This window comes from Salvelinus fontinalis, chromosome 11 (genome assembly GCF_029448725.1).
Source record: "Salvelinus fontinalis isolate EN_2023a chromosome 11, ASM2944872v1, whole genome shotgun sequence".
In the NCBI taxonomy this organism is placed as follows: Eukaryota; Metazoa; Chordata; class Actinopteri; order Salmoniformes; family Salmonidae; genus Salvelinus; species Salvelinus fontinalis.
Window position 1 is genome coordinate 17,658,365 of NC_074675.1, and position 13,332 is coordinate 17,671,696.

At 45.5% G+C, this 13,332-nt stretch overlaps 2 protein-coding genes across 4 annotated transcripts in view; one reads left to right on the forward strand and one right to left on the reverse strand.

Moving 5' to 3' along the window:
• LOC129865197 (splicing factor 45-like) lies at window positions 1-11,638 on the reverse strand. 3 transcript variants are annotated; one of them, XM_055937765.1, is made up of 13 exons: window positions 11,550-11,638; window positions 8,356-8,771; window positions 8,095-8,211; window positions 7,825-7,991; window positions 7,477-7,595; window positions 7,214-7,267; window positions 6,927-7,065; window positions 6,607-6,758; window positions 6,064-6,126; window positions 5,546-5,622; window positions 5,329-5,427; window positions 4,884-4,956; window positions 1-428 (listed from the first exon to the last, which is right to left on the reverse strand). In XM_055937765.1, the coding sequence occupies exons 2-13, from the start codon at window positions 8,482-8,484 to the stop codon at window positions 325-327; spliced, it is 1,293 nt and encodes a 430-aa protein (XP_055793740.1). In that variant the 5' UTR covers window positions 8,485-8,771; window positions 11,550-11,638; the 3' UTR covers window positions 1-324. The 3 variants fall into 3 exon arrangements, with proteins under 3 accessions (XP_055793740.1, XP_055793738.1, XP_055793741.1); XM_055937763.1 differs by lacking the exon at window positions 11,550-11,638 and adding an exon at window positions 9,048-9,377; XM_055937766.1 differs by lacking the exons at window positions 6,064-6,126; window positions 11,550-11,638 and adding an exon at window positions 9,048-9,385.
• The window catches only part of LOC129865198 (interleukin-15 receptor subunit alpha-like), a 17,382-nt gene continuing 14,742 nt past the window's right edge, over window positions 10,693-13,332 (forward strand). Inside the window, exon 1 of the mRNA XM_055937767.1 lies at window positions 10,693-10,958. Within this exon, the coding sequence (XP_055793742.1) occupies window positions 10,892-10,958 (67 nt within the window). The 5' untranslated portion in view covers window positions 10,693-10,891. The remainder of the gene's footprint in view (window positions 10,959-13,332) is intronic.

A 13,332-nucleotide genomic window follows, 5' to 3' on the forward strand; every position in this document is an offset into this window, starting at 1 on the left:
TTTTAAACAAAAGGAACATTTATTTCCAGGTTTCAATTGTACAGGTTCATATCAGGACACAGAAACCAAGACAGTAGTTCATTACCTCACATACAGGATTTTTCTGCTGGCAAAACAGAAACTACAAGTTAAACTAAATACAGACACATTGTGCTGCTGTTGAGAGTATAAATGTTTGGGCTACTTAGAGACAGAAAGAGCTACTGGTGATTACCAATGTGTGTGTGTGTGTGTGTGTGTGTGTGTGTCAGAGCATTTCTTCTGTCCCTGTGAGTATGGATGAGGTGGGTCATAACAGTTCAGGTGGGATGGACCGTGTGTGTCTCACATCTGCTCTCCCAGGTCCAACACTCTGAACTTATCCTGGTTATAGAAGCAGGCTTTTACCACCCGACCACCAAAGAACCTCCCGTTCAGATCCACCACAGCTAGAAGACAGGAAACAAACATTATTACTGTGCAAACATTATTTATTAACACTACTGACTTGACTTTTCTGTCAGCTTAGGCCAGACAGGTCTGTAATATCACTGCCGATGTATCATTGAGTGAAGGCTAGTGAGGAATTGTGCCGTTTTGTTCGTTTGGACCGCGAACAAACATACTGTCATCCTAACACGGTCTATGGGATGGTGCTCCTCTTTGATAGTCTACAGTGTTTTCATCATGGACCGTAATTCATTCTTATCAAAGCTTGAAAAAACAAAACGTTGTGGCTATCAGAGGCTTTGATATTTCCTGGTATTCAAACACTGGAAAACACAGCCGGGACATCACCCAAGTTCCCAGGAGTTTCTCCTTCCCGAGAATGTCACAGATAAACAACAACAAACAGTCCTGGAGGCAGAGTTCAAACACACATCCAGTCTACAGTAGTGAGATGGACACTGTGAGAGTTCCTTATCAACACTAGGCACATAACCTCATAGGGGCGTGTGTGTTTGAGCAGTGATGACAAGTATCTATTCATCCTAACACCAATGCCGGGACATTCCCAGTAAAACAGGCACATGTGCGGACAAAAGATGGATACATGTGCAGAGCTGTGGTGTATTGGTAACACCACCCGGCAAAAGTCACTTCTCCTCACCGGACACCAGGGTTCAAGCCCAGTGCCCACCTTTCCCATGGTTTCTCTACCACTTGCCTGTCTCCCCCTTTGAATTCCTTACTGTCTAAATGAAGTCAAAACACCTGGAAAACAATAGTAACAATGTGTGTGTCCATTCTGGTATTAGTAGCATTATCTATCCTCTACAGAAATGAATAGGGTGTGTGTGTGTCCGGCCCAGTCTAGGGTGTATATATTATGTAGGACGTGTTTCTGTTCCCTTAGAGGATGTGATGTAACGGCGTGCGTGGAGGGGCAGGGGGTTACTGGGACAGCTGTGATGTAACATCTGGGGGGACAGTCTCACCTGCTTTCTGATCTGGGACAACCCATTTGAACTGGCCCCTGCATTAGCCTTATTACAGACGTAACAGTGATACACACACACACAGCAGTTACACACACACACACCCACCAGTTAGACACACCCACCCACCAGTTAGACACACACATACCCACCCGTTACATACCCACACACCCCCACCAGTTACACCCACCAGTTACACACACACACAGCAGTTACACACACACACACACACGTTACACACACACACACACACACACACACACACACACACACACAACAGTTACACACACACACCCAACAGTTACACACACACACACACCCACACACAACAGTTACACACACACACCCAACAGTTACACACACACACACACCCACAATTTACACATACCCACCCGTTACATACCCACACACCCGTTACACACACACACGCACACACCCCCACCAGTTACACCCACCAGTTACACACACACACACCCACCAGTTACACACACACCCAAGTTACACACACACGTTATATACACACACACACCGTTATACACACACCCACCGTTATACACACACGCCCACCGTTATACACACACACACACCGTTATACACACAAACACACACCCACGTTATACACACACACCCACGTTATGTTTCACTATATTGGATCACTCCAATATATTGGTATCACTCCACGGCATACATCCATACATCCAAAGTGAGGACTTACAGATTTACTCCGGTGTCACGGCTGGGGTCTGGTCCTATATATAGACCCCATGGCCGCGACGCACATTCTCTTTCATTTTCTCAGCAGACGTCCGTATGGTTTGAGGTACAAACTTTCTCAAGTTTGCATGGTAAGTCACTAGTAAGTGTAATATCTTGCATGGAAGCATACTTACTGGCTGTCCACATGGCCAGCCCCTCGAGTGCTCCAATCTCTGCACCTGTAGCTTCGCCCGTGGTTTGTCGTACTTGTGTTTTGTTAGTCCTAAAAAGAGACGGAGGGTTTCGACCGATTCTGGACCTCCGCAACCTCAATGTGTACTTGAAGGTACTGAGGTTCCACATGCTGTCCCCAGCCCGCGTGTTACAGGCCATGTCCAGGGACTAGTGGTTAGTGACGCTGGACCTGAGGGATGCGTACTTCCATGTTCCTGTTCACCCAGCTCATTTGCAGTACCTCTGATTTGCTTTCGAAGGGACTGCTTATGAATTCATGGTTCTTCCCTTCGGCCTCTCCTTGGCACCCCGCACTTTCACAAAGTGCATGGACGCCGTCCTGGCTCCTCTCGCGTCCCGAGGATTGTTGATACTCAATTACCTGGACGATTGGCTGATTTGTACCACGACCAGGACCCAGGTCCTGTCAGACAGAGACATGCTCCTGACCCAAATCAGCGGGCTGGGCATTACTGTAAATAACAAGAAGGGTTGTCTGATGCCCACCCACAAGGTGGCCGAACTGGACTCAGTCCTTATGAGAGCACACCTGCCCACCAGAAGTGTTCAGGCGATCTTATCTTGCTTCGACCACTTTCGGCAGGGTCGGACGGGATCCGTCTTAACCTGCCAACGCCTGTTGGGCTTACTGACGGCGGCCCCGCTCAGTGCTTCAGGGCACTGTTGAGGTGGTGCTGTCACTCCTTTCTCTCAGGTGGGTCGGGGGATGCTGGGGATGTGCCGCTGGAACCTGGTCAGCACAGACGCCTCCCAGATCATCTGGGGAGGGGACCAAGGGCAGGTCGGTCAGCGACTGTTGGCTACCCCCTTGGAGCGGCAAGCACATCAATACACTAGAGTTCTGAGCTGTACTGCTGGCTCTGCGGTCTTTCCTTCCGCATCTGATTGGAAGACATGTCCTGGTGAGAACGGGCAACACCACAGTGATGGCTTACATCAACCATCGTGGTGGCCTGAGGTCCCACCGCCTCCATCTTATGGCACGGGAGCTCCTTCTCTGGGCTCAGGGATGTCTAGTGTCTACGCCCAGCACACATACCTGGCATCCTGAATGTGGCAGCGGATATGCTCTCGAGGGAGGGCCTGCCACCTTGGGACTGGAGCCTACATCACCAGGTCGTGCAGCACCTGTGTAACAAGTTTGAGAGGGCGCAGGTGGACCTGTTCGCCTCCCTGGGCAATGCACACTGCCCCCTGTGGTGCTCCATGTCAGATCCACCAGGGCCTCTGGGCTTGGATGCTTTGGCTCACGATTGGCCAGGGCTGGAGCTTTACGCATTCCCCCCTCTTTTTCCCCTGATCCAGGCTGTGCTGGACAGGACCACGATGGCCGAGCATCGTCTGCTGCAGGGTGGCCCCATACTGGCCCAGACAACCCTGGTTCAGCCTTCTCCTGTCTTTGTCTGGGACACCTTGGCAACTGCCCCTGAGACCCGAACTGCCGGGGAAACTCTGTGTCATCCGTGACCGCACTGCCTCAGTCTGTGGGCTTGGCCGCTGAACGGCATCAATGGTCCATGTTAGGACTACAGGAGGGCGTAATGAACACCATGCAGAGCGCAAGGGCACCGGCTACAACCGCGCCATACCAGTTGCGCTGGCGGTTGTTCTGCTCTTGGTGCACTGGTATTGAGGTTGTGTCCGAGTCATGCAGGACGCAGTATATCCTCCAATACCTGCAGTCTCGCTTGGATGAGGGCTTGGCAGCCTCTACTCTGAGAGGGTTTTTGGTCGCCATATCTGCCTGCCATATGGGGTGGATGGACAGGCTGGTGGGGCGATATCCCTTGTTCTCCAGGTTTATGAAGGGGGTTTGTCGCCCACGTCCAGCTAGTACCTGCTCAATGGTGAGCTGGGATCTGGATGTGGTCTTGGCAGCTTTGGCAAAGCCGCCTTTCGAACCGTTTGAGTCTGCATCTCTGAAACACCTCTCTATGAAGGTGGTTTTCTTGGTAGTGATCACTTCCATGAAGAGGGTGGGTGAGCTCCATGAAGAGGGTGGGTGAGCTCCATGAAGAGGGTGGGTGAGCTCCATGAAGAGGGTGGGTGAGCTTCATGAAGAGGGTGGGTGAGCTCCATGCTCTTTCAGTAAGTTCTGAGTGCTACAGGATGGACCCCGAGGGGAGGAGTATATCTCTCCGACCCAACCCTTCATTCCTCCCGAAGGTTCTGCTTACAACCCCCCGGCAGTGGTGGGGGAGTCTGGGCCTCCCTTCGGCATGTTGTGCCCTGTGTGGGCACTGGCTGCCTATGAGAAGCGGACACGGTCAGTGAGAACAACAGACCAGCTCTTTGGGACTAAACCTGTAAATCCTCACCTCGGATGTATCCCTCCGCCGCGGAGTGATACCAATATATTGGAGTGATCCATATAGCTCACATAACCGTGGTTACATACGCAATCTTCATTATACACACACATACGTTATAGTTATACAGACAAACAAGCACACACACATCTTACAGAAACCTCAAGGAAATAGAAACACATAGAACACGTTAGGTTGTACTGACCTTTGATGGCAGACTCGACTCTCTCAAACTCCAGAAATATCCTCACTGCTTCATCATCTGTCACCTGGGCAATCTGAGGAGAACACATAGTTTAATCCATATTATAAACTGGGTGGTTCGAGCCCTGAATGCTGATTGGCTGACAGCCGTGGTATATCAGACAGCCGTATACCACGGGTACGACAAAATATTTATTTTTACTGCTCTAATTAAGTTGGTAACCAGTTTATAATAGCAATAAGGCACCTCGGGGGTTTGTGATATATCCCCAATATACCACGGCTAAGGGCTGTGTCTAGGCTCTCCACGTTACGTTGTGCATAAGAACAGCCCTTAGCCGTGGTATATTGGCCATATACCACACCCCCTCGGGCCTTATTGCTTAATTAGTCAACACAATATGACTCAGCACTTAACCATACACACACAGACTTATTCCTCTCACCTCAAAGATGACACACTTGATGACCTTGCCGTATTTCTCACACTCTTCTTTGGTCTCCCCTTCCAAATCTTCATCCACCTCTCCTCTGCCCACCATGTTCTAAAAACACACACACACACACACACACTTTATTGGACCTATGCACATAAACGAACACACAAGAATTTACAATAAATACTCATGCACAGACAGACACAAAGACACACATAGCACCCACCCGTAGCAGCACGACTTTGGTGGGGCATTTGAGGATCTCTGTGAGGGGGTTGGCCTCTGACTTCTTGGATGGGTCCACTGATGGGAGAAAGAGAGCAGAACATGTCAACAATAGGTCAAATAACTGAATATATTGGTAAATGTAAACAGGAAGAGACTCAGACTGTAGATTTGACCAGAATGTGGACCACAACTGATGTTTTAACAAAGCAGTTTATCAATCAGATGATGAGAGGGTTACAGGCACTAACCTTAAACTCAATTAGCACATAATTTCTAGATTATCAACCATCATAATGTAGGCCCAGAATAAATGTGGTTACTAGTTCCATAATGAAACTTGACACACATTGAGATGAGCAAACTGTATAACAAAAAATCTAGAATTTACCTGCAAAAATTAGACAGTAGGAGATAAGAATAGATGGAGACAGCACAGACATGGGACAACAAGACACACGGGGCGAAACCGGATGTGATGCGTCAAGGTAGGGAGAAAGTGATGTAACAGTGCCAAACCTATTGAAGCCGAGCCCCAGCCTAAAGGCTCAGCTGCTGCCGTCTGGCTACTGGATCCTGGTGCTTTAGGAGAGGAACACACACACGCGAACACAAACAAAACGGGGGGAAAAAGAACACACACAACTAAGTTCAAATGTTGAAGATTAAAATCATCAATGAATGAAAAATACCAATTAAAAACAGAATCTTGACTGAGGATGACCAAACACACAGCTACAAACAACGTTACAGTAGACAATTTTGGAACTAGAAACCAAGACAATTCATTCTGGGCTTATGTAGTACATGATAAAAATAAAAACATCTGGACAGGCTAATATAACTAGAGGAGACAATGAAAATAAGCTCGTATCCATCTTATCTAGTAGAAAGATCAAGAGTATTGGTGTTAAAGAGAAAAGGGGGGGTAGATGACGTGTATATATATGATAAGAAAGAAATCTGAGAGAAATACAGGAGAGCTGAGAGAGACAGGAATGAGTGAGAGAGCGAGACAGGGCAGTGAGACGGCAGAAAGTGAGGTATGAAGCATGGCGTTACTCTTCTCAGTGTTGTCTCCTATGATGATCTTGCCACCCCTCTTGCTGGTCTTCTCTACAGACAGGGCCGTGCTGAGACCCTGCTCGTGTTTGCCCAGCCCCTGGCCCTCCCGGAAGCCATACTTCTGCATGATCTTATGGGCCACGGTCCCTCTGGGGAGACAGGGACACAACATCAGATAACACCACCGAACAGAACACTGAGCGGCTGCACTATACAGGTTGATGCCATTAGAGGGCCAGTGTTCAGGCTATTTCAGTGTGTTGTGTTTTGAGTTGGGTACGTGAGACTACATAGAACTAATAGGGTATCATACTCACCCCATGTTGGCCAGGAATGAGTTGGTGGGACCGCCAGGTGGCGAGCGGGGGCGGTCGGAGTCCTCGTACATGGGGGGAGGGATGGCTGCTTTAGAACCACGGGAGGGACGCATCTCATCGTCATAGGAGTATGACGAGCCTGGAGGGGAGAGACAGACAGTTAACACACTCACCTCATCAAGCATGTTGAATGTCATCCTAACATAAAATAACACTGCTATCTACTGGACAAACTCCCCCACATCCCAAACAGACAGACACCAATCCCTTTGTGAGCCATGACTCACTGTCTCTACTATCCACGAGCGATGAGGGTGGGGCGATGGCTGCTCCACCCATACCTAAAAGAGAGACATGGGTAAGAATCAAGGGACATAGTCTAGTCACCACATACAGTCAGACACATTATTCTGACGTAATCACAACATTATCCTAACTCCTTACGTTAAGAACAAGTCCATCTGCCTAAATAATTGCATATAATAGTGATGATAACTCTGCTGTGAAGGCTCAGTGTGGAGACCAGTGAAACCAGAGGTGGTCTACTCACTCCTTTTCCTCTTCTCCTTCTCATAGTCCTCCTCCTCCTCATCTGACTCTCCTTCTGCCGCGGGGAAGCGGGAGAATCCGCTCGGAGCGCTGCTGCCCTCGTGTCGGTCCTTCCTCTTCCTGGACAGGAAGCACACATGAGGTCAGAACGAAGGACAGAACATGGACTGAAATGATGTGGTCATCGTCAGGTCCATATTCCTACACTGTGAAAACTTCTATTAACAATACGTCATCCTCAGTTTCCTGAGGGATATAACATTCTAACGTATGTCAACAACAACAACAGAATCCTGTTGAATGTTCTAGAAGTGTAGCTTTGGCGCTGTTCGGTAAGAGGAGGTCGTACTTCTCTCTGTCCTCTATCTCCTTCAGTCGTTCCTGCTCTCTCTGCCTCTGCCTCTCCTCGCGTTGTCTCTTCACCACCTTCTCGTAATCGTTGGGGAACATGGGGTCGTACTCATCAGCCAGGGGGATTAGCGCATCCCCCGAGGAGAACCCGCTGGGTGCTGTGTCCTGACAAACACACATCACATAAGTCACACATAATTAACACACATTTCACATGGGATACCCTGACAAATACTTGTGGTGTCACAGAAACACACACAGCCCTCACCTTGAGTCCTGCTGCAATGTGTGGGGGGGTGTCTATTATCTGTCTGTCATCAGCGGAACCTCCTCTCTTTAAGTCAATGACTGGAGCCAGGACAGTACCCTGCTTCATCCGCTGACTCTGAGGGGAACACACACACATCATCCATACCTCTGGATGTGGAGACAAGATTCATAGATACGGCTAGGGATGCTTTTGGTAAGCATAGCTTTGAGTCATTCCTGAAACAAACTTTCATCAACCTGCGGTGCCATTGGAACCCACCTTAGCCTGAGTCAGAGCTGCCTTCTTTACTTTCAGCTGTGACTGCAGTAGCTTAAAATTCTTGGACCAGCCCTCGGTCTTGGTGTCACTGGTCGCACTCCCGACGCCCATGTCGTCGTAAAGCGACATGGTTCTCTCAGTTTAAAGACACGGGAAACACTTTGGTCACCCCACTTCGATACCGAAGTAGCTTTTTCGTTGCAGGTTAGGAGAACGTACGCAGTAAATTATAATACTTTACTTAGTATGTCAGGAGAATTAACGTAGAGGGTTCAGACACTAGGCTTAATGTTAGGAAAAGGGTTAGGGTTAGCGAAAATGCTCTCCTAACCGGCTAGGGAAATGATTTGTATCGAAGTGGCGTGAAAAGAGTGTGTCCCTTAAAAATAGTCCTGGCAGTGGCAGGATAAACAGACCTGTAAATAAAAGCAGTGTCAACAAAAAAATAACGTTAGGTAACTGACATAACGTTAGATAGTTAGAGCTGTCGTTTGGATTGCAACTACACGACCGCACATCACACTGAGCAGACCATTACCAAAGACAGTCCAGTAGGTTTAAAAAAAACATTGCATTTGTAAGGACGTAACCAGCTAGCTAACGCGTTACTAACGATCAACAACAATTGTATCGGTCTTTTGTCGCAGAGGCACACTAACAATATTTCCCACAAATAAGACTCAAATACTCACCTTATAAAAGATAACTAGTAGCCAAATAAATCGTTGTAACGCGTGAATATGTTCCTTTTTATCAGCACATATCGCTACATAGCTTGCTACATGGACTTCCAAATCGATAGAATAAACGTCATCAAAAATGGTCAACTTCTTCTTCTTTAAAATTGTATTAGCGGACCGCAACCAACTGCAAGGTGCATACACTGCCACCTACTATACCGGAGTGTGAGGCCGGTCACAGCCTCCTACTAATCTATTTCCCTTATCTAGCCCTGTGTTTCTGCCTACTGTTCTGAAGTGTGAATTAATTACAATTTGTGACACAAAATGAGAAAGGATAGGGAAAAAGCAAGTAAAATTGCCCTACCAACTATCCCTACACCTATTAAAAACTCACCACTATTCCATCTGATCCTACATCATGCAGGCCCGGCAGCCTGGGAGGACGGGACACTATTGTTCAACACACCTTGCACATTAATGAGCATGAGATTTCTGAACAGGCCTCGAAACCATGCCAGGACCATCAGAAGCACCAGCCCCAAAAGTAGGTCCATTTACTACAGGTAAGCTCCATCAGTCCGCACTGTAGTTCTACCAATTTGTTTTACGGCCTCTGCGCACGATACATCATGACTAATCCGATATCTTTGAGCCTCTCTCTGTACCTGGCATCCACCAAATGCTGCACTGTGCTCTCCCCCACAATTACAGCACTTAACTTTCACATCGCTTCCACATTCACCGTAATTACGTGCCCCTCCACAGCTACATGTCCCATTCAAAACCCTGCAGTGCATATGGGACAGATTCTCTAACATTGAAACTAAGGAATCCTAGGTGTATTTTTCCTGGTACGACTTTCTCAAACCTCAGCATCACTGACAAGCTTTAACTTATTTGACCCGCTTTCCTGCTGATCAACCTTTTAGCCTTAATCACTCTGCCTCCCTTCACATTTTCTTTAATATAATTTGTGGACATAGATATTGGGACCCCAGTGATGACTACCCTCAATCTAGCATAAGCACCAGGGACATGGCTTTTAATCTTCTTCCCATTAAATTTGTCCATTTTGAGAATCTTCTGTTGATATAGTCTGTATATAGTCTCACTATTGTTATTTTACTGCTGCTCTTTAATTACTTGTTCCTTTTATTTCTTATTAATATATATTTTTAACTGCATTGCTGGTTAAGGGCTTGAATTTAAAACGTTCCACCTTCTCCACTGCTGTCCCGTCGATGTTTCTGTGGTCTATCGTTGGTTAGTTATAAAAATCTATGACATAGTCTTACAATTGGAATTAACGATTGTATATTGGAATTCAACCAACACAAGCCATGCCTAGCAATTCAAAGGTTGTTGTTCAAATCCCATCATGGACAACTTTGGCATTTTATCTAATTATCAGCTTTGCAACTACTCACTACTTTTTAGCTACTTCGGCATTACTTAGCATGTTAGCTAACCCCAACTCCTAACCTCTAGGTTTTTTATTTAACCTTTATTTAATTGATAACGTTAGCGACCTAGCTATACAAAATGGATGGAAATCCACAAATGAATACATACCATAGGAAACGTAACATATCATACTCATTTTAATATTGAAGATTTACATATACTATGTTACTTCTAACCCTGAGTCCAGGTTGTAACAGTAGATTGAGAATGAAAGTGAAAGTGACAAAGTGGAAGCTACACATGTCATGTGGATGAAAGGTTTGCGGCGTTAACACAGACCACAACAAAAGGTCGGAGATGCATATTATTTCCCTGTGGCTCAGTTCATCGTCAAAGAGACTTGAAAGTGAGTCCTTTATTTAAACATTGGAATAGCAGGCTCCGGGGTCATGCGGCTGCGTCTCCTTTCCCTCCTTCTTATCGTCAAAGTGTGTCGACTCAATACTGTCAGTCGAGGTCAGTACATTTTGTCTGTTACAATTATGTATAGTAAGGGATAAACGTCGTCCCTTTGCGAATTAATTTCCCCAATGTATTTTACAGTACGGCGTTGTTTATCCCGCTTATAGTTGCCAAAGAAATCACACATTTACAGGTATAATCATTTTTTATTCCGTATATTTTTTTTATATAAACGAATGTATACTTTCTCATATTTTGGTTGCTAGTTCGATATTTATGCTCATATAAGTAGGTTTGCTAGCAGCAAAACTATTTATCTAGCTAAATAAGCGACCCAGTCGTTCGTTCGATTAGTTCGTTCTTTATGTTCGGTTGCCATGCTCAGTGGCAACGTTCGTATCCCTTGCTTGCTGCTAGCTACGGCTACAAAACTTGTATTCTGTTGCGTTTATTTACGCGGTTTATCCCACTTACCAAATAAAATAATACTATAAGCATACATTTACCGTTAGAAATAACATTTAACCAAATGCTAGTCTAAAAGAAATGGGAGATCATGTCTAGATGCGTTTTACAGTGTAGATCTAGTATAAATACTGAACAAAAATAGCTGTCCGGTTTATATTTTTGTTCAGTATAAATTACCTGTCTGAGCTGATGACAGTGGATTTCGCCGTCAGATGAAACAGAGTAAATACGTATTTCAACGTCATTGATTTAAAAGGTGGTCATTTGTGGAATAGACACCGGCTAGAATGCGGTTTTAACCAATCGGTATACGGGATTAGACCCACTCGTTGTATAATTCCAAGGTAATGTACAGAACGTCTGCGTTTTATCCCTTACTTACTATTTATTGATTAATTTCACACGGAATAATAACCATATTATGTTTTGTTTTCTTCTGCCATTTATTCATGGAGGTTATTTGGGGTAGCAGGTAGCCTAGTGGTTAGAGTGTTTAGCCAGTAACAGAAAAGCTGCTAGATCGAGTCCCTGAGCTGCCAATGTAAAAACAATATGTTATTCTGCCCCTGAACAAGGCAGTTAACCCGCTGTTTCTAGGCTGTCATTGTAAATAAAAATGTGTTCTTAACTGACTTACCTAGTTAAATAAAAAATGTGTGTGTGTGTGTGTTGTTGAGGATGCTACTCACCTGTTGGGGGCTGCCATCTGCATAGATTGAACAACGCTCTTAAAAGGTGTTATCTAGAATCTAAAAGGGTTCTTTGGCTGTCCCCATAGGATAACCATTTAAAGACCCCTTCTTGGTTCGAGGTAGAACTATCATTCTCTCATACACTCTTTGAAAAAGGGGTTATTTGGCTGTCCCCATAGGAGAACCCTTTTTGGTTCCTGGTAGAACACCTTTTGTTTCCATGTAGAACCCTTTCGCCAGAGGGTGAAAGGTGAACCATGACATAGACTGACCAGGTGAAAGCTATGATCCCTTATTGATATCCACTTCCATCAGTGTAGACGAAGGGGAGGAGACGGGTTAAAGAAGGATTTTTAAGCCTTGAGTCAATTGAGACATGTATTGTGAATGTGTGCCATTCAGAGGATGAATGGGCAAGACAAAATATTTAAGTGCCTTTGAACGGGGTATGGTAGTAGGTGCCAGGTGCACCGGTTTTAGTGTGTCAATAATTACAACAATGCTGGATTTTTCACGCTCAACAGTTTCCCATGTGTATCAAGAATGGTCCTCCACCCAAAGAACATCCAGCCAACTTGACACAACTGTGGGAAGCATTCAACATGGGCCAGCTTCCCTGTGGAACGCTTTCGACACCTTGTAGATTTCATGCCCCAACGAATTCAGGCTGTTCTGAGGGTGAAAGGGGGTGCAACTCAATAATGTTCTGTACACTCAGTGTATTTGTGTGTTATTTAGTGCAGTTTCATCAAATCTGTTTTACACATTTGTTTCAGATACTACCAGGTGACCTAAAATAGAGAATCAAATGGCTTGATTGACCATGTTATTACTATCTTAAATCAACCATAGCCTATGTGTTAGGGTTGTAGATGTAAAGAAAAATGTATGTTTTTAATTAAAAAGTGATGGTCAATTATTTCTTTCCCAAATGGTCCCCAGAGGAAGAAGGCCTAATCACTATTTCCTGTCTGAGAAATGCTGAAAGAAACCATGTTTCCTTACCCTGAAAGCAGTCTAAGCAGACAGAGGCCAGTTATGGCCCTAAACTCAAACACTCGTAAAAACATGAAAAAGTTATTGTCTATAATCAAAGAATGTCATTTTGGCCATACATTTTTTGAAATGTAAGTTTTAGAAATTGATAGAAAGATATATATTTTTTTAAATACATTTTGGAAAGATTTTTGAAATGTAAATACACCTGGAACCACCTCCTTGTGGTTAAAGTGTCCGCCCTGAGATTGGAAGGTTGGGAGTTCTACCGA

Excerpts from the sequence above, each read along its gene's own strand:
- LOC129865197 (XM_055937765.1), bottom strand. The coding sequence starts at position 8,484 with ATGTCGCTTTACGACGACATGGGCGTCGGGAGTGCGACCAGTGACACC. Across the intron at positions 6,759-6,926 it reads TCATTCCTGGCCAACATGGG|AGGGACCGTGGCCCATAAGA; the intron begins GTGAGTATGATA and ends CTGTCTCCCCAG. Across the intron at positions 4,957-5,328 it reads TCAAGTGTGTCATCTTTGAG|ATTGCCCAGGTGACAGATGA; the intron begins GTGAGAGGAATA and ends TGTTCTCCTCAG.